This window comes from Saccoglossus kowalevskii, chromosome 2, assembly GCF_978046115.1.
Source record: "Saccoglossus kowalevskii chromosome 2, keSacKowa6.1, whole genome shotgun sequence".
NCBI classification, from domain to species: domain Eukaryota; kingdom Metazoa; phylum Hemichordata; class Enteropneusta; family Harrimaniidae; genus Saccoglossus; species Saccoglossus kowalevskii.
In genome coordinates this window covers 31,189,199-31,213,331 of record NC_140642.1, presented here as the reverse complement: position 1 = coordinate 31,213,331, position 24,133 = coordinate 31,189,199, and the positions used below count along the sequence as shown (strand labels likewise).

At 39.5% G+C, this 24,133-nt stretch overlaps 1 protein-coding gene and 1 long non-coding RNA gene across 4 annotated transcripts; one reads left to right on the top strand and one right to left on the bottom strand.

Annotated features, from left to right (window-relative positions):
* The first annotated feature begins 223 nt into the window (after nucleotides 1-223).
* Nucleotides 224-5,014, top strand: nkx2-1 (NK2 homeobox 1). 3 transcript variants are annotated; one of them, XM_085504102.1, is made up of 3 exons: nucleotides 224-389; nucleotides 1,254-1,474; nucleotides 2,668-5,014. In XM_085504102.1, exons 1-3 carry the CDS (start codon nucleotides 316-318, stop codon nucleotides 3,444-3,446), a joined length of 1,074 nt encoding a protein of 357 aa, XP_085360228.1. In that variant the 5' UTR covers nucleotides 224-315; the 3' UTR covers nucleotides 3,447-5,014.
* Nucleotides 5,015-9,355: 4,341 nt separating this feature from the next.
* On the bottom strand, nucleotides 9,356-11,075 carry LOC144342253 (uncharacterized). The gene is made up of 3 exons (XR_013418728.1): nucleotides 10,993-11,075; nucleotides 10,753-10,865; nucleotides 9,356-9,610 (listed from the first exon to the last, which is right to left on the bottom strand). It is a non-coding gene; the product is annotated as an uncharacterized LOC144342253 (long non-coding RNA).
* Nucleotides 11,076-24,133: the final 13,058 nt, after the last annotated feature.

Here is a 24,133-nt window from a genome sequence, read left to right as displayed (position 1 = left end):
TTTGGTGAAGAGCCACTGCAACTTAAACCCCTCACAAAACTGACACACCTTTAAGGCTGCTTTGTTTCCCATTGTTTTCACTAACAACATGCCAAACGAGGCGATCAATGAGAATTACCAAATTTTTCAGCAGGGTTGAGAACAAGATTGGCACCCGCTAAGATGTAATATACATATAGTTTTCACCCAATCAACTTTGTCTTACGTTCTTGTTTCATTCAAGTGGCGGGCTTTCAAGTTACTATATAGTCGAGTGTCATTCGCGTTCAGGGGCTCAGCTTCCCACCGGAAAACATCGCAAGTGCTTGTCGAAGTATGGTGTCTGTTCTTGACCCCCATTGGCGGTCGTCGCTACAAAGCTTGGAACTGTACGAGTGTAGACTACAGAGGTATTTGTCGCTTTTCATTTAGTCATTTTCAACTTTTCTCGCTCCCGTTTTGTCCGGGCTGAATGCCCCAATTCAGAATTTCACACCTCGTCCTTTACAATTGGGCAATTATGTCTGATTGGGCAGTTTTCCTGGGGCTTTTTCCACAATACCCTTTCCATTGATAGCTATTGTTGGGGGGTAAAACGGAGATGTTTCGCTGAATACAAACGATTTGAGAAAAACCGCCTCGATCAGAGTAAAAGTGTGAAATAAAAAAAAAAGAGGGAAAAAAAAGAAAGGGTGAAGAAACGCCCCAACTGTAGAATGATCTGGCTGGTGTTCATGAAAATTTAATGTAGCCCGAACTGTCAAAGAAGTTGAATCTTTATCCCCAGTAATTGATTCTCGTGTCAAACATGTCACCACGTCGCGTTCTCCAATCAATAGGCCTCACCATTTACATCAAGCGCTGTGTTTGGTACTTCAGCATGAAGGCCACGCCCACAGATCAGTTAGACTCCTACCATAAGCAAAAGCATGAGACTATCATAGTAAAACGTAAAAGAGACCGGGTTTTAACGTATCCCAGAATGCAATTGGGGCTGCCAAATATACTCATTACATTGCATTCACGGATACGTACTGCCAGCCCACACACAAGTCTAGCACACACAAAAAGGGGGAAGAACTGAGCTAACATAACAGACGCCTTGATCCGTTCGGCAAACTTACCTCAGCTTGCGACCACGTCATGTCGCTGAGCCCTAAACAAACCACACCGTTCTCAGTCACAGATATATTGAACACTATGGAAGAGACTTACAAGAAACCCATGCTGGAACATAATATTAACACTAACCTATCTATGACTGGTGCCTACAGATCACAACAGGGCCAAGTATCACAGTCGATGCAGCATTCTTCCATGAACGTACCTCCCGTGAGCTCACCTTACCACATGCACGTACCGCAGTTGTCACACCCGCCGACGATTGGTAACCCTTACTGCAATGGTTCCGTCAACGAGTTGCCTCACTACAGCGACCATGTACGACCGACATCAGGCAGCTGGTATGGAGGCAACCCCGATCCACGTTTCTCTAGTAAGTATACTCTTAAAATCAAGGATATTTCCGTGCACTTCACTGCAATGCTTATTAACCGTACAACTACCAGTGTAGCCGCTCGTTCAGCCTACTCAACGCATCCATCTAGTACCCTCTTTCACCCCAACCGTCCATGTACGTATCCACCTCTCGTTTCGGTTTCCCTTCTTCAGTCTGAAGCAAAATTTTGCGACTGATAACACCATTTAGGCAATAGATTCGTCAAAATGGTGAGATGCCCTCAAGTACGTCGTTCTCTCCCTTTTGAAGTGGCGTTGAGAAAAATGGCTGGGGTTGCAGTCAGATAGCGATGTGCGCGCAGTATTCATTTCGCTTCGTTACGGGAATTCTCCTTGAATATTCCTCGTATATTTACGTTTACTGGATAGTCAAGTGGGGCGCCGGCAAATTAGATCGTTTGCCACTTCAAAACGAAGACTGGTAATTCATTTTTCGTTCGGGAGAAAAAAAGATAATAAATAAAAGCGGCTAGCGCCTTTTCCGCGATCGACCCATTCCGTTTGACAAAGGACGGGGCCCGGAGTTAGAATAGGCGGCCCTTACGGCGTTATGTAGTGTATTACATCGCTGGCAGCAGCGTTCCGTTGACTGGAAATTATCGCATTTCATATCACAATTTTCAAATACCCCCCCCCCCCGCTCTTCTCGATAGCAAATACAATATACACTCAGGCGAATCCCCTAGTCGGCAATCTAGATATTTTTTGTTTTGTTTTGTGAAGAATCTGCCCTAACAAAGGTCAGGTCTCGAGGAGGAGCCCCTTGTACAACATGTGTGTGGAGATTCAGTGAGGAATGGCCAACAAAGTCTCGTTCAAAAAAAATACTATATCGTGGTAAGGGAAAAAAATCAGCGTATACAGGCAATCGAAGGCACAACACGTACGTGCAAAACGTTCAGTTGTAAACCTTTCCGAGGTAACATGCTGTTATATAGGTAAAACAAAATATTAAGTAAACAAACCCAAGGCTAAGGTAGTGTTTTTTATTTAACACAACACAAAAATGTACGGGTGTGGATCGCGTAGATGGTTTTATAGTTTGTAAACGATATTTAAGCAATGTATAACTTCATAGGTGCTGTGACGGCAAAATGTACCCCGTTATATACTGTTCTCAGATGCAGTTTTCAGTATTAAATTAACCACCTTTTTGAATCCTTATTCTAGTTTCCCGATTGATGGGCCCATCGTCGATGAACATGAACATGAACATGAATATGTCGGCGCTAGGAGATCACAAAATGTTGCCGACTGTTCAGAGGCGGAAGCGAAGAGTGCTATTCTCTCAAGCACAAGTGTATGAACTAGAGCGACGATACAAACAACAAAAATATCTATCTGCGCCGGAGAGGGAACATCTGGCGAGTCTGATCAATCTCACGCCAACTCAAGTAAAAATTTGGTTCCAGAATCACCGTTATAAAACGAAACGTCAAACGAAAGACAGGACCATGCAGGAGCAAAACAACGTTACTCATCAGTCGCCTCGACGCGTTGCCGTGCCCGTACTTGTGAAGGACGGTAAACCGTGCAGTGGGTCGAGTAACGGTAATGGCAATGGACAGCAGCAGCAATCACAGCAGCAGCAACAACAACAACAACAACAACAACCAACGACCCAACAACAGCCGCAGAATATGAGCACAAACTCTACGCTTAGCACTACCGTAAACGCATCTAATACAGCCAATCCCACCAATACCAGTTCAATACCAGGTATCACAACACCGACACAGCATCATCAACAACAACAACAACAACTTCAACCACCGGCGGCACAGCAACAGCAGCAACAACAACAACAGCACCAAACCGGCCCGGACATTACTAGTGTGGTGAACCCATCGCAAATGAACAATCTGAATAATATGAATTCCTACCATAATGGCATGAACAGTAATAACATTTCGGCTGCTTCCTTTTTGCTCCAAGGAAGAACCTGGTGAGAACGCCACTTCATATGTTGGAACAAAAAAATGACTACTTAAAAAAATAGACCGATACACAGCTACATCACATCATCGAGGAATTTGAGAAGGTATCTTCACCATGATGTTCTTTTATTTAATATATAATAACTACAAAAATGTGTGCATTCGACGCAGGTATACCAAAACACTATGAACGCAATGCTTTGAAAAAAACTGAACCGTACATTATTTTCGCCTGTATGTTGTGGAAAGCACACTTAAACTGGAACCCAGTGTTCACCGACCGACGTTCGTTGCCATCAAACAGAACTACTACTACTTAAGCCAGAAGCCTTGTTTAGTTTTGGAATACGATGTTCGGGTCGGTTAGTATGTCTTCTCTTATAGTATGCGTTAGTGTGAAAGTACATTTTACTATTTGAGACATCTACCAATTACCAGAACACGGGCAAACTGTCTTGTTTATCCACTAAGTTGGATTGGACTCTATACTTTGTATTAATATATTATTATTATTATTATCACTATTACTATTATTATTAATATTATTATTATTTTCCTGGAGAAAAAAATCTAAGAGATCACATACAGGAATATATTGAAACTGAATAGGGAATTTAGTGTGATTCCCTACGTGCCATTTCCCTGTACAAAGCAATATTAGGAAGAGAGATTTTTAGAAAGAAAACAAGTTGGATTTTTTTAGTAAGGATATTTTTTAGAGAATCGTGTCGTGTCGTCTGCGTACCAGTGATGTTTGTATATATATATATAAAAAAAATAATCTTATTCCATCGTATGAAGTACCAGATTACTACAGAACTACTACATCCAACCATTTTAATGTCGATACAAAACTACAGAAATCCTACTACTATTATTGTTGCTTCTGGTGGTAATCTGAACTTTAGAAAAGTTTTTTTTTTTTTTTTTTTTTATAATGGATAATTTATTTCTTTGAAAGACGCCATGGATGTCAATTTCTTTTTCGTTTCGGCGACTTACCGGTGGTGTTGAGTGCTATTTTTTTTTTTTAAAAAGTATCATGTAAGAACAAAATGCTACACCAACCGTTTCTATCACATAAAGCAAAACAGTACTGTCACAATTATTTTCGACTGTTTTAACGGATGTCGTACTAGCAAATACATCGGTGCCCTTTTTTTATTTTATTTTAATTTCATAAAAAAAAAGATCACCAAAACCTGTGTTTCCTAAAACTACTACTGCTAGCAAACCGATTTTCAATTTTTAATATAACGATGGTTGTCCTTGTACGTAGGACTGGTAATATAGTGTTGTCCAAATCCTTTATCTATTCTATATATATATATATATATATTTGTGAAATATCATTGCCAAAACAACTGATATCGAATATTTGTCAAGATATTCTGTTTGTAATTTCCTTTTATGTTTTTTTTTTTTAAATCCGTTTACAAACTTCAAGTTTGCTTCTTCAGTAATTCCATTCACTACGTTGTAAAACGAAGAGAAGACGAGGAGTCAGCATTTCAATGGCAAAAATCTAGATAATAGTATTTTCAATAAACTGTCACAGCCCGCATAGAGGTGAAACCCAACACTTGCTTTATCCGCGCCTTCATTTATTTTTGTTGTTTATTTCAATTCCCAGGTAGACGGTAGTTGTGTATATATCACCCACGTAATGTGGAGCCCCCCCCCCCTCCCCCCAAAAAAAACAGCGCCAAAATTCGGTCGGTAAACATAACCCATCATTTCTCATTTGGTAGATGAATGAGATTCCTGTGTTGTCCTTTGCAGTAAAATAAGGGATGACAGTTGTGTTTGATTGTTTGGCTAGCCCAATTTGCCAGTGTAAACACGCTCAATTTCCATCCTCGTACTCAATATTTATAGTGTAAGTGCACGGTGGAGTGCAGTATCTGAAATACATGGATATCAGCCCAGCAGACAAGATACAGCACTTGTGGTGATAGGTCTGTTTTGGTGGGCGATCATTCACTCGAGTGTTGTGTAGTGGTTTTCTTATCCACTGCTTGATTATTACACATGACCCATGCCCCTTTAGTAACCAGCCTCGCCAAAAAATCGGTATACTTTGAGAAATTATTGCCCTGCAATCGAAAACATATATTTCACGATAATAAAATCATGAGTTATGATTTTATTACTTTCCCCATTCTTGGCCTTTCGCTCCAGATACTGTTTACGATATTGGTGTCCTTTTGGTAATTTCAAATACATATTTGCAGGACCATGGCAACGACGGTCATATCAGTGTAGATTAAGCAGTGTGTACACATCTTTTTTTTTGCTGGTTCCCTCTATGTTTGGACCCTGCACTTGCTACCAATTTAAATAAGTTGACAAACTTGTGTGACTAAAAACATGGTGGCCCTCCCGCCGGTATATATATATACCTTCTCGACAAACATTGGGGATTTTTCACCGTGGAGCACAACGCCCATTCCCTTATAATCCCTCGCTAAAATAGTCACCAAGTCAATAATAGATGTGCTTCCCAAAATCGGAATTAATGTTTATTTTACGGGCCTTCTCAGCCGGATTTAATATCTTACCCATTAGTTTATTTTCTTTCTCTGTCGATAATTGTTACACACAGCCGCGCAGTGATCTGTTTCTTCTCGACTCACTCTCCTGTCATATACGTTCTAGGGCATGTTTTTACTGATAATCCCGATCCCATCGGAGCTTTCCGCCGTCGACACGTCTCGAGACCCTCCAAGTCACGTAAAGTCCAACCAGGGTCGCCATAGATTATCGTGAACATCACTTTAATAATTCATTCACAGCGTTCCACTGACATGGTTTAAAAAAAATCACAGCACTATCGGCGTGAGTGTAATATTATTATTATTTTTGATATAAAAGTACAAGCTTTCCGGAGAACGGGGCAGGATAAATGTCGCTGTAAAGGTGAAATGTATCCGGCATTCGCCGTCATTGGTCGTTTTTCATGAGACACCAGTCACATCTGTGACGAAGATACTTGATTATACTAACCGATATCCATACCGGAATTCAGACATTTGCTGAAAACAAACATCAGTATCTTGCAAGATAGCCAAACTTGTAACTTGACTGTGAGATATGCTAGCTTGACACGCTTAATTCTATCTAAACAGACGAGTTGAATTTAATTGACCGTTTTGTCTTAATTTCGTCGATGAAATCGGATACATGTCATGAATTGTCAAGAAACCGTCGATCAGAGCTCGCCGGGTTTAGTTTTCGTCTTAATTTCACTTCAACATTCTACTAAACATACATTCTACGATTATTATTGTGCATAATTTATAAACATTATATTTATTATTTATTATATTATTTATAGTACAAGTATGTTTGTGTAGGGCATCAAAAGAGCGTAGCGTGGGTCTCGGTGCAGTGTGTGTATTTTCATCGGCGAGCGAGATGGAGAGGGAGGGGGTCTAAGTCGAGCGTGTGGTCTCTTAAATGGCAACATGAGAGTTACCAAAGATTTGATAAGTCACCATTTGAATGTGCCGGTTCAATTTTAGTATATTAAAAAAATATTTCATTTCAGTTGATCTTGTTAAATTCATAAGGTTGAAGAAGAACCATGGACAGCTCCTCTCGGCGTACAAACATAACAACAACCACAGCATGATAAATCACGGTATTCATTCGCAATTACGAGACGCCTGGCGTCAAACGCATTAATACGATTATCCGGTGCTCTACCCAAACACCGATATTCAAATTCAACGTCCCAGTCACAAAATCGATGAAAATAGTATATACGTCGTGTGACTTGGGTAATGGCTACTTGCAATTGAATGTAGACTGTGTCCGACTACAGTTCAATATATTCGATTCACATTCTCTGACGAGTTTGATCGTTTTCGTTTTCAAGTACTCTCTGCCCTTCGCTTTATCTTTTTTTTTTTTTTTTGAATACCACAGAGCAGTCACCAGACGCTGCCACTGCCGTTATCTCACCTTCCTATCCGCTACGATTGAACGCGGATTTTTCGTGCAATTTCTGCGCCACATTTGAAAACATGTCAGGGATGGCTATTGACCCTATTGTCGGCAAACCTGTGTTTGCGTATTCCTTGTCAAAATTGCTCAAATCACGCTCTAACGTGTTCATTTCCAGGCCGTTGAATTTCCACTCGTCCTTGCGTAGTTATTCCTTCTTTCTTTCAAAAATCGTTATTATACTCCATATAAACACAAACATATCATCTTCCATTAATTTTACTTTGGAATCTGTATTTTTGTTGTCGTACTCCAAAGTTGACATACAACTTAATAGGAATCAACTCCCCCACCCCCTTTTGTATACTCCGCACAAACACAGCCACGAAGAAGATGTGCGTCAGAATCGAATCGCCCACTGGTTGTATTAATATTTCAATATATATCTCGCTTAAATTTTTATAGCAGGTGACATTTGCCATTCCAAGTTCCACCAGATTAACAAACGGGAGCAAGCTAAAAAAAAATACTATTATAGATACTAAACGCAATTTTTAAGTCATACAATGTATATGTATGTCACCACTGTATTTATATCTATGTCATATATACTCCGTTGTTAGGAACAACATCTATTATATATATCTTATCGAGGCAACTCGTCAGTTTTCGTTTTCCTTGTTCTCACGTTGCTTCGGGTAAAATCACTTTGTGTGGCATCTCGAGAGTGGATGTTTTTTTTTATCGCGACATACATTGAAAAATTACTTCATTTTATATTGTAATCATGTCATGTTATGGAACACGTTTTCAATGCATTCAGGTCGCCGTATATGTGTATGTATGTATGTGTGTATGTGTCGCTGTAATCTTTGAGTCATGGTACTGATTGTGATAGCCCCAAAGGCGATACGAACCGGGCACTCAAAAGTTTGTTTTTGTATTATTGTTATTGTCAGAGTACTTCTACTGAAATCACGGTTCTCGTCGGCTCTGCGTCAATTCGAGCTTTGAATCGCCCAATGATAGAATGATGTCACCCCGGATATCAACACAAGGCCTCAGGTTCATAACATTTCAATCTAAGTGCCTGCAAACGTTAATAAAAATGACATGCTTTTAAAACGTGTGATCGAAACGCACTAGTGTTTGTTATGGTTTGGGTTAACTAAAATGAATATAAATAACGTGTAAATATTCCATAAGTCTGAGAAATAAGATATTTTTATCAATTTGGATAATAAAAAAACGAATATCGACCGCGGAACCGCTATTACGCTCTTACGTCCTCGGCAAGTGAATCGCAAAGTAGCAGGGCTGAGGCTGGTGAATGACAGTAGCCATTTTATTTTTCTTGACACGATTCATGCTACCATCTCTACCATGCGTCCTTGATAATCCGAACAAGAAATGTAGCAATGTCCGTTTCTTCTGCTCGGGGGAAAATCACCAATAAAAACATCGACATTTGGTGAAATGAGCACGGGAAATCAACATTTCCAGGTGAGGCTACTGAGAAGATTGGCCCTCGAATCACATACACACGCATATTTAAACTCGTCGCTCGTTAACCTGTTAGTGGGTATTTTCGAGAAGTTATTTTTTTTATTTTGCAATCTGTCGATTTACTGCTGATGTCTGAAAAACTATTACATCTAACACAATATATTGAATTACTGGTATGTTCTACCTGACTGCTAACACTAGGAGTCTCCGTGTACGTCTGCACTCGGTTTCAAAGGCCAGAATCATATGGATGAGTAGAATGTGAAGGAGCTCGCTTGAAAAGAAACCAAACGAGAAAAGTAGGCTGACTTGGGGTTTCAATTTCCTAAATCGTGCCCATGTGCCCCGAATACGTGTAGACCGGTTGCCCTTCAACGCAAACAAATTTGACCAATAACCATATCGTATCTGTTTGACATCGCCACACTTTCCATCTTCAAGCACTTCCAAAGTAACTTCAATTGAAATTTGTTTCACCTTTATTTATTTTTTTGCGTGGCTGACTCAAACGCTCTCACTTTCTCTCCACACCGTGACATGCCCATGCTGTCCGTTCGTCGTCTTACGACTCTACGAGCACAACAAATAATAACATGTTTCTGTGTATCTCTATTCAAACCGCAAGTAGATGCTTCCAGCGTGGACCCATGCTTCCAGTTATCTGTCAGGGCGGAGCTGAATGCCCGGAGGTGGCCACAGCAACGTGGACGTCCAGTGGTTCACTACAAAGAAAGCCAATAATATGAGTATTGTGGAAAAAAACTCTTAACAGTAACCAAACATGTTCTGGTCACTGATGTTCACAGATTGTTTACGTGCATTTTAAATGTAAGCTTTGATTTAAAATACCCGAATAGTAAATTCTGATCGGTTGATCTGGGATTTATTCAATCGTATTTGTCATCACCGGGTCACTAGAAAACCCTAAATTTACTACAAAACATCTTGCAAATCTTGCTCTCTTACACAGTATAAATCGCGAGGATAATCCACAAGATGGCGTATTGGAAATGTCACATGAAACACGGCGAAATGATTATAAATCTTCTCTGCTTCGGTTTTTAATCTCAATTATTCACAAAAAAAATCACATCACTTTGCTTTCTTAGTTTATTGGTTGATTACGTAATTCTTAAAAAAACGAGTCCACAAAAACGTTTTATCGATGGTTGCTTTATTTCTAAATTGTGTTAGATCATCTCTCGTTGAACTGACAGCAATGACGTGTCTACTGACACGTTTGATAATCAAAGCGCCCATTACCCACAAGTTTACCGTCAAGGTTGTGATATTTGTCTTTAATATGATTATGTTAGTGAGGGTTGGAAAGTGAATTCACATCGCTGGCTATGCTTATCCCTCGTACATCGACACGAACTGAATATGACATCGAAAACACTTCCTTTTATTTAGTAGTACTCACTGTAACAAATCAGACGTTTAAAATATGTAGACTTTCACGTCATAAAGTGGGCGAGCACTCGGTCGGTATCTTGATATGCTATCTGGCCATTGTACGATTTAACTCCTGGTAAACATAGTATATCAAAAATATTGCCTATCAAAAGACTACCGCCGACATTTATTATCTTTTTTCCTGCCACGCACCGCGTTTTCACTTTTTTTTTTTAAAAAGTGGAACGATAATTAGTTGGGCCGTAACTTGAACTGATATAGTGTCTGCCCCTGTTTTGGTTGTCAATGTCCTTGTCTGTATGTTTCGTTTATAATGGCTATTTCGAATTTTATGTTGGATATTACGAGGATTGTTAATGGTGATGGATGGCTGCATCACAACACTGCAGCAAGCAAAGTACATTGGACTTTTCGAATGACACGAGTAAATCGCACCCCCTTCACTGACCTTCTTCCGTGTCGTCCCTCGGATATTCCTTCGCCTTTTTTTCTCTTTTTCTCCTACTCTCTCTTTTTTCCTGATATCGTACGGCGACCCTTTCACAGAATTCAAATTCACACCTATGATAAAAGAAGGCGACATCTTTGATTGAACTCGGGTCAAAACGTAGAGAATGGCTCTGTGTTCTGGAATTTGAATAGACATGCAACTACATAGACGGTGTATGCACAATAAAAGAGCGCGCACCTGCATCGCCGTATACAGCCGGCATCAAGGGCTCAGAATCATCCCCGCGGACGTCGAACGATCCTAGGAACACATCCAACGAGTTCACCGGTTAACAACGTATTTTTAATAAGTAAAAAAGTATTCTGTATGTTTCAATATTCATATTGTATGTGCATGTATTCCGTGTTTGCTCCCGCGGTCGGTTCCACGTGTATTTCTCTCCTGTCATTACAACGCTTAGTTGTAAATGAAAGGAAACTCTCCCATAATGAGAGCCATTACAAAACATGGCATTGTGATATTTGGGTTTTTGTTTGTTTGACTGGGCCTACACATTCAACATTGTAAAGCAGGGGTGCACATTGAATAGACATCTTGCGAAAAAGGGGCCGGGTTTCCATCTGGCTTATCCTTCTAAGCCGCCTTAAGTCACTTCGGAGGAGGGCAAGGAAAGTCGTGGACAAAAGGAAGGTGTCGTTTACCTTCAGTGCTGATTTACGTGGCCAATTAGATCCCCATGACGCACGGAACTAATTATTTGCTTTCTTTCTGGTCGTAAAATAATAACTAGAACAAACTTTGGACTCTGCGGACAGGATGAAAAGGGTAGTGGCACGTATGTGGTGTTACACGGTCGGTGCGTGTTTTCCTGTGGTTTCTGAATTAAAATTGAGTGTGACAAGTCGGGTTATAGAGGAATTCGCCAGGCTCAAGAGCCTGTATGACAACGATGCTTAACTCCCTACTTCATTGAAAACTTCTCGGGTGCAAATGACCCAGCGCTAAGTACTGATGCTGGTTCAGTCCAGGTGACAAGTTTGAAAAGCTATTGACGTACTCGAAGGGTCCTCTCGAAAAGACCTTCAAGCGAGGGACACACTGTTAGAAAGTACGTCTATGGCTCAAACGTATTCAAGCCAAACCTCGACAAATATAATTCGACGTTTTGCCCAGTTGTTCCGATTTCATATGACATCACATACTCATTTAAATAGTTGATAGCAATGTTCAGTATCATCACGGTGTTGAACAAAGTCACGTGTCTACATTCTGATTCGAAACCGAGGCCCGGTAAGATGGTGAATGTCGTGTTTTCATTTGCTGGTACTATACTACTAATTTATTGTTTCTTTCGGAAACCACCAATTCATAGTAAAAGAAAATACGGAATTCCTTGAGCGGCACCTTCAAAAAAAAGGTCGAGTGCCATACGTAAAATGACAGAGAACGAAGACTATAGAGGTCTGTGACGGGATAGAATTGATAAAGCTGTGCGCCGGGGTGTCTCGATGCGCCACTTGAGTATATAGCACAGCTGTGTATTGTAGTGAAACATCAGTAAACAGCGTTGGCGGGATCTCTTCCCTGACTGGCTCCGTCCATCCGGTGCCAAGCATACGATCGCGTTTTTTTTTTTTTTTTTTTTTGCATGTTTTCAAAAGCACTGATTTTATGCGGATAACACAACTCCGGGGCCAAAACGATATACAAATATGGAATATGTAATTATGAAAAAAAAAACTACTAACAAAATAGTAATTATTTCAATAATTAAATGACAAGATCAAGCTGTATGAATCGGGTCAACTCGTTCCACTTTGTAAGTGTTTTCTTGTCTTCTCCAAACGTCGTATTAAAAGGGGGGAGACGTTTGGCCTGACCTCCAATCATCATCAAGATACTTTAAAACAAGTGGAGATCTGTTTTTAAAGAGCCATATTTTTCTTTCACAGTGAGAGATGGATAAATCAACGCTTATTAGTATAAAACTGTATCGTTAATGATTGTCTAGTGAGTAAGACCGTTGTGTGAGTGCGTTGAGTTACACCTAAGCATACACACACCTACATCTGTAGATATCGACAAGTCCGGTCAGGGCGTTTACACTGTGTAACTGTGGTGATAAAAACGCTCCACGAAGTGCTCTCCGTCGCCTCACTAAGGGGGTACTGATTGCAAATTGCTATTTCACCTGCCAATCATTTTGTTGAGAAACACGAGGAAGAAGACGAAAAACGTGCGAGATGGCAAAATAATGACGTTTGAAATTTACTCGTCATCTTGGTTGATCAGATAAGAGAATAGTACGTGTTTATGTGGGATAGTCTTAACTGATACGAGCAACATGCACTAAAAATATCCGCGTCCGTCACCGGGTGTGTGTGTGTTTTTGGAGGGGGGGGGGGGTCGCAACTCGTCACGCATTGATTTATACTATGCACAACCAAACGCGATATAGTTCTTTATTCATCGCAATTTGTGACTGAAATCACACATGCATATATTAGATACATACATAATACAAGTACTTATAATGTATGCATGAGCGGCACACGGGAGTAACACCGTAAGAGAACACGCAATTTAATGCGAACAATGTGCGACCAGGGGTAGCGTCACGTGACTGGCCTTTCAATTGTAACACCAGCTGGATAGAATAATTTATTTCGCTTTCTTCTCGCGTCTTAATTGTTCATAATTGCTCTCCGATTTAACACTTATGAATAAAATATTGCACGTGGAAGTCATAAATAAACACGCTGGAATGCACAAGCGTTTTTAACGCCACGCTCAAATGTAGAAAAGTAGCACAAATTTTACCACCAACGGCCTCCCATATGTTGTGCAATTGTTGTAATGATACGACAAAAATATCGGAGAATTATAAAACAAAAAGTGAAAACGATATTAAATTTGTAAAGATCTATCAGCGCCAACGATTAATAAAATGGACATCGATCGCTGACTTTGATTGAAACTGCTGTAGTACCAGGCATCATATTTAATTTTTGAATGGACATTTTGTTAGAAAATAACGATCTACTCTCCAAATACTTGTTGCCAAATACTGTTCCAGTGATAACTGATAACAACAAAACGGCATTACCCTCAGTCAATACGATTCCTTTTCGCGTAGAGCGTAGCTAAATGGTTCTGACGGATTCGGATGATACAGATCGATAGAGAGCGTGTCACGTGGGCGTATAAATATGTTCACTGACTGGGATAAAATAAATACTGATATAACATCTTGCTATTTCGATGGTTCCTTCGAATTAATAGGCTAAATTGCAAAGAGCAATAGAGCGAAGGGGAGGGAGAAGGAGTTCTATATAAAAACTGAGGGCTTAACTAACTCCTTCAAGCCAATAAATGAGAGAACCTCGCTTGTTGGCCGATTCGTGAACAGTTCGTCGATGCCTTTATCTCACGGCCGTTGCTGGAGTGACAAATCGCATGTCCGGCGGTCAGAAAACGACCCCATTTGCCCGACACACACACCAGAGTTGAATAGAGTGTATGTATATACTATTTTGTTGACTTTGTTTGTCCTGCTTGTTGGGTGCGCTCTGTTTGGATACCCATGATTAATAACATTTACAACAAGGGGAAGAAGTCGAGAGAGAGCTGCTCGTTCGTAACTTCGGCACAATCCGCCAGGGTTTGGGCTTTGTTCGTGATTACAATACAATAATAGACCGTTTCGACAAACCAGTTAATAATTAATTATAACTTCAGTGAGAATCACTAGGTTTGCGATCACGTGATCTAACAGTTTTTTTTTTTTTTCGCGCGACTGAATGGCGAATGTCTAGGAGTTGACAGCCCGTTGGAGCCGGCCTGAAATGCTAGTCCGTCATGGAGACGTTATCAATGGACCGTACGTATTACAAATTGCTCGTATGTTAAAGGTTGTGTTCTCAGTGCAGAGACAGCCAATACCAATTCGTATACGTTTACCTGGCATCAGACACGTTTTTGAGTTTAGTGTTTGTTGGCATATTACTACGGTCAACAACCGGTGTTTGCAGAGTAAATTTACTCGGTTTTGTGTTGATCTCAACGTGGCTGCCAAGCCGGCTAATCACCTCAACACGTTCTGTTCGTATCTAGTAATGGATGAGAACAACCTCCCATTTCCTCCTCCCCTCTCTAATGTCTTTATCAGCTGACAAGCTCTCACTTTTGAAGAACCAAAGTTTACCGTTATGAGTGCGCCCAGAATCTGTTCAAGCCCCCTCGTCCGCCGAAGACAATCCGCATAATCATCGCCAAATTGTTACAGATAATGTCAAACATTTAGATCGAAAAAATAGTATGTATCTTAAGGCCACAAAAAACAGGTAAGAGTCCCTCTCGTGCTATACAATTTACATGTCCGGCTTGCGCAGTATAACGCTGTGATTAGGCCGGCAGCAAGTTGACTACAAATCATTTATCAGATCTGTTTGATTGTAAAAAAAAATATAACATAAATCCCTGGCTTAACGAATTAGGTTTCCAACAATGATATTTAGAAATTCACGTGCTTTAGCAATTACAGTTTTTTTGACTTGTTTTTGTTGTTACAGAAATGTTGTATACTAGTATTCCAATTCTATTACGCCAACTCACCCCCAACACATGCACAGAATGAATTCATCATCAATAACATCCCCCAACTTATTGGACGCGGCCATTCGCCAAAGCCATTGACTGCTGAAGAAGATGGGGGCATGTGTAATGTATTATTGATAGGACGGATACAACAATATTACATTCAATACGAAGGATAAATATACAATAAAATGGAATCAAACATGAGTATGATAGCATAAAAACGAGCAAGACGGAGTCTGGCTGGAAGCTAAGGAAAGTAACGTGCTCAATTTTGGGTCGATGATGATTACTAAGGATTCTTTACAATGACCGAGTGATTAAAGGGAACTTTTTAAATAAACGCTCAATTTGTAAGCTCTTTCAGTCGTAATCAATCGACTATGATCGGGATCAAATGAAAAAAACCTATGATATACTACATGTATGTGGTTGTAATCAACCGTCGGTTTCCCCCGCGGGCAGTTGTTTGGTTTGGAAATTAAACGCAGGTAACCCTAAAGGCAGAAAGCCAGACCCGGCACCGCTACCATAACCGTCTTCGCCTGTGTACTGACGTGTACGTGCGCTCTGCGTAGAGACACATTCAAAAGAAGCCCTTTTTTCTAATTCTTTTTTTCTCTCCCAGGCTCGTATATATTACATTGCAATCACGAAGGTGTGCTAGTAATCAAAGGCTTCTTCTGCGCCGACTGCGAAACGGGACTACAGAATAATAAAAGAATTAACGTAGGAAATGAAGAATACGTTGTACACTACGTTTGGCGCGCTCTGTGATTTCCACAATGTTTGCTGACGAAGTTGCCTCGACGCGATACATTCGCTCTGTAATTTGGCGACATAGCGATCGAATGCAGGAAATCAGCGGCACAAATTGCTCGTTGCCGATTCATTTTTATTGGTTTGATTATGAGTTATTAGTCTCCGACTCCTTCAGTAATTGCCTTTGAACGTAAGGTTAAGACCGGAGGGCGAGGTTACTCGTTTCGTCGATGGTATAGTACGTGCATCAATGTACCATCAAGTACTGAACAAAAAAATAAAACGAAATCTGGAGAAAGATAAAAAGCTCGAGAAATCTCATATCATACTCGATCTACTGAATCTCTACTACAGTTGTTGTCGTACTCGTTTTCCAAGAAAGCGGGAAAGCGTACCGAAAGACAGTTTGTATTTTGCGGACCGTAACTTTGTTTCACCACTGAAATATTATGAAAGTTATAACTCACTGGTCGTAAAACAAATAAACAACATAATAAACTATTATTATTAATAATATAATTTGTATTAGTAATATTTTAAAGGGGCAACACTCTATTAATATTAATTATTAATATTTCGTGTTGTATTTAGTTGTAACTAAGCTAAAAATCAATAATCACATGGCATTTACTGAGTTCCTGTACTGAAATTTGAAACGCCAGGACTGATTTGACCCCACTTCCCATCTCACAGTGCATGAGTGAATTCAAAATGGCCGCCACCATCACGGATATTAGTATGACTTGCGCAATAGGAGAACTCCCACAATCCATTGCATCAGTGTGTGGCTACGCCCGGCCTGTTTGATTTGTATTTCCTCGTTTAATGAACGAAACGCGAAAAACAGTCGGGTAAAATATCATCGTAACAGTATCAGTTAAAAACTAAACATACAAATATTGTAATTATTTGTCTACTTTTGACACAATTCCCGGTTACAGAGAGATTGATTATTTTGTAGTCATAGTTTGTGTTGAAGTTTATCGAGGATGTGCGAGGTAATGAATATGGCATTAACATTGTCCAATAAACTACATACATACCAATGAATATCTATGCTTCAAGTTCATGTCTGGTCAGCCAGACGGAAATGCGCTGTGATTGGTTTCGCCAAAATCAATGAACTTATTATGTTTTTTTGTCTTAAGATCTTGACATTTTTAGCTGCAACATTACGAACGAAGAAGCAAACAAAACTGACGTGTTATCAAAAAAAAAATAGCACGACCGTCCTAAGGAAGAATTTCAAATAGAATACATTAATAAAATTAGAGATTTCTGATAAATTGTGTTTTTTATCAATGCGTGTGGGTAGGCATAGTGAATGATTAAAATTACAGTTTGGTACAGTTCCCGCAATTTCTGAATTTCATTCAAATTGAGAAAGAAAGGTGACCTTAATAATTCTGATTCATATTTCAGCAGAGGTGAGCTTTGGGAACCACATATTTATAGGCAACTGAAACACACAGTTTTACTTCTATGATTTATGATGTGTTATTATCATACATTATATTCATTTTGTCAACCTTTATCGAGTTAATTATTCTACAAAAAAAATATTTATGCACTCACTACTGATTATAGTAAATCATTTGATGACGTCATCTTCGTCCCACAGCGCAACATTATCGCGACAAGCTGGGTGAATAAACACACGCTTCAGTCACAATTTTCAAAAAAAAAATTATATATATTTTATTTCAGTGTGTGTGTATGTGTGTGTTCTTTTCCATATTCACTGTTATAGCCACTAGCTGCTTCAGTTTTCGGACGGTCCCAGTTTTGTATTATTCCTATTTCGATCACATTGAAAATGGCTAAAGTATTATTTGTTCGATGTTTAACGACCGCACTTAGCTTCCGGAGAATATTTTTCTAACTAATGTTTAATTTCTCTATATTGTTTGTCGCAAAGCATTGTGGGTCATTCATACTTAACCTGACATTTGCGACAAAAATGACGCCTTATATTTAAGCGACGCTAATTCGTCTGTACATCGGAACCACTGTCTGATAATTTTTGTTCAACCGAAATTCTAAATTTTGCATTTCGCAAATCTCATTCACGGCCTATCCGCGCCTCTCTAATAAAAGTGTATATACCAACTAACGTTTGAGAAGTTATTTAGGTTTTACTTTGAACGCAGCAATTGCGCTTTTGTGCCATTCATACGACCCATATTATGTCGCGATCATATTGAATTCCTTACGTAACATGTCGTAACAACAGGCACGGCAGGAAAGCGACCAAATTGTCCACGATCACGTAATCGAACCGTTATAGCATGGTCATAGTAACGTGAATTAACGCATTGTCGCTCGCAAGCCGCGTCAATTCACAATATATGTACTAGTACTTTCCTAATGGTGTTGTTCAGTTTAATCAAACTGGACGTTATGTGAATGTGTCATATAGTTACATAGATGTCACTTTACCCGGTAACCATGTTTGCTTTATTTACTATTCGATTTACTGCTGCCTGAAACTGAACGCTTAAAGAACAAAAACAAAACAAAAAACAGAATACCATATTTAATATACTATGTCCCGCTATATTGTGTGAAATATTTGGTTTAGCGCGTCACCAGAATTTGTTAAACAAGTCTGTGATACACTTACAAAAAGTATATCATGTACAACTTGAATGGTTTCAAGGGGCAAGTAGCGGGTAAGTTTATTTGCACATTTAGTTTTGAAATATTTAATGAACAGTTCCCCTATTATGAACGGACTCATTTGATAGATTTTGTTTACGCATAACTTGTTTAAACAGGATGATCCTTTCATTGGTATAAGCTGTTGTACTGTTCAGCCATGTGATCAAATACAATAACATAATTAGACCAAAAGTGATATAAAAAATATACACGAATGCGTGACAATCAGGTAATTAGTAATAAACTGATCTGTAAGCTGCCTTCAATGACTATTGTATTACGCTCTTTACCATATGCGGGCAAGGAGTGATAATATGTTGTATTTTTTTTATATAAAACAGGGAATTCTTATTAAATCGCCAGTGAATAGTTACTCTGTATTGTATGTTCTTTTTTTTTTTGTATTAATGTGTTTTCGCATAATGGTTGTAACATGTTCTTTTTTTCAATACTGTACCTATTTATACTGCTTCAGCCAGAAGCAACTTGGAACACAAAAAAAGCACGTTGACGCCAGTGTGTGTACCATTTTGAAATACTGAGACAAAAACAGCGAGATTAAGAGATTAAATTGACTCGGTGATTACGACATACAGAAAATATAGTTTTCGGCAGTTGTACTAGTATCGAGATCACGCGTAGAACATGAACAGGAGACGTGATTTCATTGAAGAATGAAGAGTTTAGAAAAGGTTGACTTAAATGTATGTTTTGTATTGACCCATCATGTTGTTCAAGTTCTATTTCAATTAAAGAATTCGTTATAGTAATTATTGAATGTGTAAGTGTATTTCTTTCTCATTCTGATGTACAATTAGACAATAGGTAAGACGAAACAGTAAACCTGTAAAAAAGAAAAGAAAAAAAGTTGATATTCTGGACTGAAGGCTGCAAAAAACGTAAAACGCTTTAATGCGAATACACGCGTATGCCAAAAGTACGGAAATTACGATGTAGATTTAAAATCTATCAAAACAAAACAAAACAAATCTTCCGTAACAAATGTACCTGATGATCACCAAAATTTACCTAGAGTGAACATTGATTCTGTAAACCATAATCACCAGGATCATCACACTTCAGAGTCTTGCTGAATTCGAGTCCGTCACGTCCCCTTCCTCTTTCAGACTACAACCATTTGAGGAAACAAACGTGCAGTAATTATAATGAGTAATAGCCAATAAAAAAAAACACAAATACAGACAAAATTGTAAATGTCTTATTAATGCATTCATATATAGATATCGTTTATGAATATAGTTGTAATGATGTATGTATGTAATGTATAAAAATTACTGCAATTTTTGCCGCGTCCGGTCATAATGTTTGCGTTTTCGCCAATACAGAGATGAAGAACGTTACACCAGGCACTTACAATTATACATATAGCGTATCCGACATGGTACATGTTTTCAACAGTCTCATGTCGATTTACTTTCACTCACAATGTGCCATGACAACACGTTGGATGACCATTCTCACTATAAAACCGATAACGCCGAGTGGCTGGTACTTTAGTTTAACTCATATATCTGTACGCATGTTCTTTTTTTCATACAGTCGAGTGAAGATGTTTTTTTTTATTGCACCGATTGGACTGCTAAAGCACGCTAGCGTACATTCGCCCCTGAAGTTTATACATTGTTTACGCTTTCGGATGAGTTTCGGGTCGCTGAGAGGTGATCAGTGTAATAATGATAGTGATATATATATTTGGAGTTTTTCTTCGCCGAGACAACCCGGCTGCTTCAAAGAGGCCGACAATTAAGCTGAGAGAGGGAAACTACACTAGATGAAAAAGCTGTGACACCCCTCCCCACATCTCTGTTTTTAGCGGTGATTGTCTGAACAGCAGCTGAGTAACCACGTGCAAATGATCATAGCGTATCAGTACGCTCGCAGTATATGCAACGTGAAAGGTTGCAACCCGTTACGAAATGGACCCGTCACCTCTCCATACATCAACGTCAAGTTCACGGCGCAGCTGTCACCGCTGGTATCGAGGAAATGGCGAAACATACAGCATTGATTGCAGCAGTGTCAAAATCGATGTAGATTTCGGAGATGGAAACTGACACAGTGATGAAGCGATCGCCACGTGTGGTTACGGAGCGACACGCCTTCCCCATCTCCATGTCATTTTCCGAAATGGGAGATATTTACATAATGTTCCCGGCTAACAACGTTCCGTTCCGATCTCCACTTGACGCCGCGCTGTAATTTAGAGCTAAAGTGCTGAGACGAAAACCAGTCGATTTTCATGCGTTGATTTTTCAAAGCTACCAACTCCCATCTGAAATGAAAACGCATCCCAAGTGACGATTTTAAAAGAGAAAAAGTTTAAGCAGATGTTACCGGGGAGAGGGCGGCATGGATATTAGGATTCACGGAGTTCAGGGTACAACTTCAACTCAATGTATGATTTTTAAATCCCGAGATAAAAAAAACGACACCCTGTCAAATTATATAAAATCACAGATGATCGTCCGGGTAACAGTCATGCATCCCACACCTCATCGAAACACCACGTGACAATTTTGGCGGGAAACATCTGAGGCGAACAAAAGTTATGAAACTCTGGCACGTCGAAAAGTTGTTTGTGGGTGAAATAAGGACGTGTTAACTCGTTCATCGGGCGCTGGCGACAAGGATTCATAGGTGTAGCAGAAGCGCACTAGTTATCAGTCAGTCACAGTCAGTCAGCCTGAGTTAGAGGTGGACGGTCAATCATTCACTGATTTGCCAATTTGCCATAAAAGTTCGTGTGGCATACTTTTTAATGGTATTCGGAATTTGATTTCATTAAAAAATAGCGTTTTTGTTCGAACTACGGAACTTTTGTTATTGTTTTGTAGAACAGAACGTACCTGAACTAAAGTGTTTATGTTTTGTTTTGTTTTGTTTGTGTGTTTTTTCCTAAAATGTCAATTAAGGTCGTATTTTTCAAAAAATGAATTGAAATCGAAGCCGATAGAAGATCACTTTCTGTTACGCACACTTTCGCACGTAATTACGTACAGAACACTTACTCTTGAAAAAATAAATTTCTAAAAGATTTGTTGGTCGGTTAGATCGGGGGCTAGATCTGACGTTTTTAATTCCATCTATGCCATTTCGGACGACGTTGACCATGGTAATGGCCGTGGTCGTTAGAGACGAAACTAGCGATTCCGTATATACGTCATTACGCATTGATCATCTCGTGCTAGAGGGATTGTGACGTAACGCGAAAGACCTGTATTATATTTCCGCTGAAACGATGTGATTAGAGGGGATCGGTGCAAACATAATAAGTGAAAATAATATACAATGATATTTTATTTCTGCCCGTGGACGATCGATTACAGAAAATCCACATAGAGCATCGTCGATCGCATTTTTTTTTATCCATCGACATTAATTTCTCTGATCACGTTATTATTAGGGATGTAATATATATATACACACACACACGTGGATTTTATGGAGAACGAACACCCCTCTTAATACGACGCAACTTATGGTACTCATACTGCAACACCGAACACAGAACACTAGGGGCTATTCTGAACAAAATGAGAAAAAAAATCACATAGATAGCGTTTGTTGCGATTAGACATGCTCGAGGGGTGTCTAGCGGGAAATGAACAAGGAAATGTGAATAATAGGTGTTGGACACTGAGCCAGTTTTGCGTAATTGATTCTGCGTTGATTACGTTTTTATTAAAAACTTCAAGTTACTAGAACTTATCCGACGTTTAGGTTTTATTTGGGATACGTTGTCATTGATTGAACGTTGGTTAGTGAACTTGAGACACTCTACTATTATGAACTTGAAGTTCGGTATTTCACGCCGCGTGGAAACAAATGAGGTTATCGTTACGCGATACCAAATTAGCACAACCTTTTGTTTTTATTAGACGCTAATTATATGAATTCTGGTATTCAGCCATCATTGTGATGACGTTATAAATCATAGTAAACTAAAAATGGGGGAAAGTAGCACTTATAAATGAGTTTTTATCAATAATTACTAAATGATTGGTTTTTCGAGTATTTAGTTTGTTGTAAACAATAATTCAGAAGAGAATAGTTAGACGCGGCGTGTGTGCGTGCGTGTGTGTGTGTGTGTGGGGGGGGGGGGGTAGTTCGAGTAGTGACGTCGATAGTAGTGATGTTGGGCCCACGGGAGTCTTCGTCCTCGTAGTTTTCTTGTGATTCATTTTGCCAGAAAAAAATTAATTGCAGCCAGGAAAAGCAAGTGAAATAACATGGTAGCTATGGGAGGCTCAGATGGCCGAGTGAAAACGACACGGCGTGATTGAAATCAACGCAGATCCCAGGCGTGTTTATTATGACATTGAATTTTTTATGAAGCAATAGTATATTTCCGCGTAAAAGAACCCTTACATTTTTTGTTTAACTCGACTCGACATCTTGCTTCAATACTTAACAATGAATTGGGACGGGAAATACCTTCTTTGGTTCCACTATAACACACAGCTCAGCGAGAGTATGACGAGGAGGTAATAGGCAGTGAAAAAAAAAAATTATCCTGCGTGTGAGCACCACTAAACGTACGGGCATTGTAATGTCGCACTTGCCAGGCAAATAAAAGACTTGTGAGATTTATAGACGCCATTTCATTGGAGGCATGTGTTTTTCTTTCTCTTCTTCAATCTCGTGTTCATTTCATGCACTCCATTTGAAATGTATAGTGATATCGTCATTATGAGAAAGACGCATGTCTGTTATGGAGTTGACGCTCGTATAAGAGTGTGCGACCAACCCGAGCGTGAACACGTTTGGTAGTAAAATAGGAATCTTGTACGATTAACTCTTATAATCATAACGAGTTTTTTTTACGATGGGTACGCGGCAGTTTGCCTGCTTGTCGGTAATCACATGGGCGTGTACAGTACAACCTCTGCCAGACATGGAGGCGCATCAAAGTTCAATAAATACAACTTCAACGCAATCACTGCTTCATTCTATAGTATATGTACACACCCTCCTCTCTCTCTCTCTCACTTTCTCTCCCCCCACACATCTGTTTTTATTCTTGAATTAAACCAATCGCATCACTTCAAAAAAAGCACTACATATAGACTCCAAAACCCACTTCTGGAAATGTGGCCCAGAGCAGTGCAAATCAAAGAAAGGAAATCCAGGGTAATTCAATCTAATAACACTGAGAATACGATGACTGTGCGCGCATACAAATGAAGTACGCTTTCTTGAGGCGAACGACGACAGAAGAAAAAAACATCTTTTGAAGAAATGGCGACGCCACCAGTATGTAGGTGGACAAGCATTATTCGTACAGGTTGACGCGGTTTATGCTGGCAATATTCCTTAAATATGCCTTAAAGTTTGAATT

Bases quoted from the DNA above. Each gene is read 5' to 3' on its own strand.
- nkx2-1 (XM_078005514.2), top strand. From the start codon at position 1,123: ATGTCGCTGAGCCCTAAACAAACCACACCGTTCTCAGTCACAGATATA. The intron at 1,475-2,667 runs GTAAGTATACTC...TCCTTATTCTAG, and splicing joins CCCCGATCCACGTTTCTCTA to TTTCCCGATTGATGGGCCCA.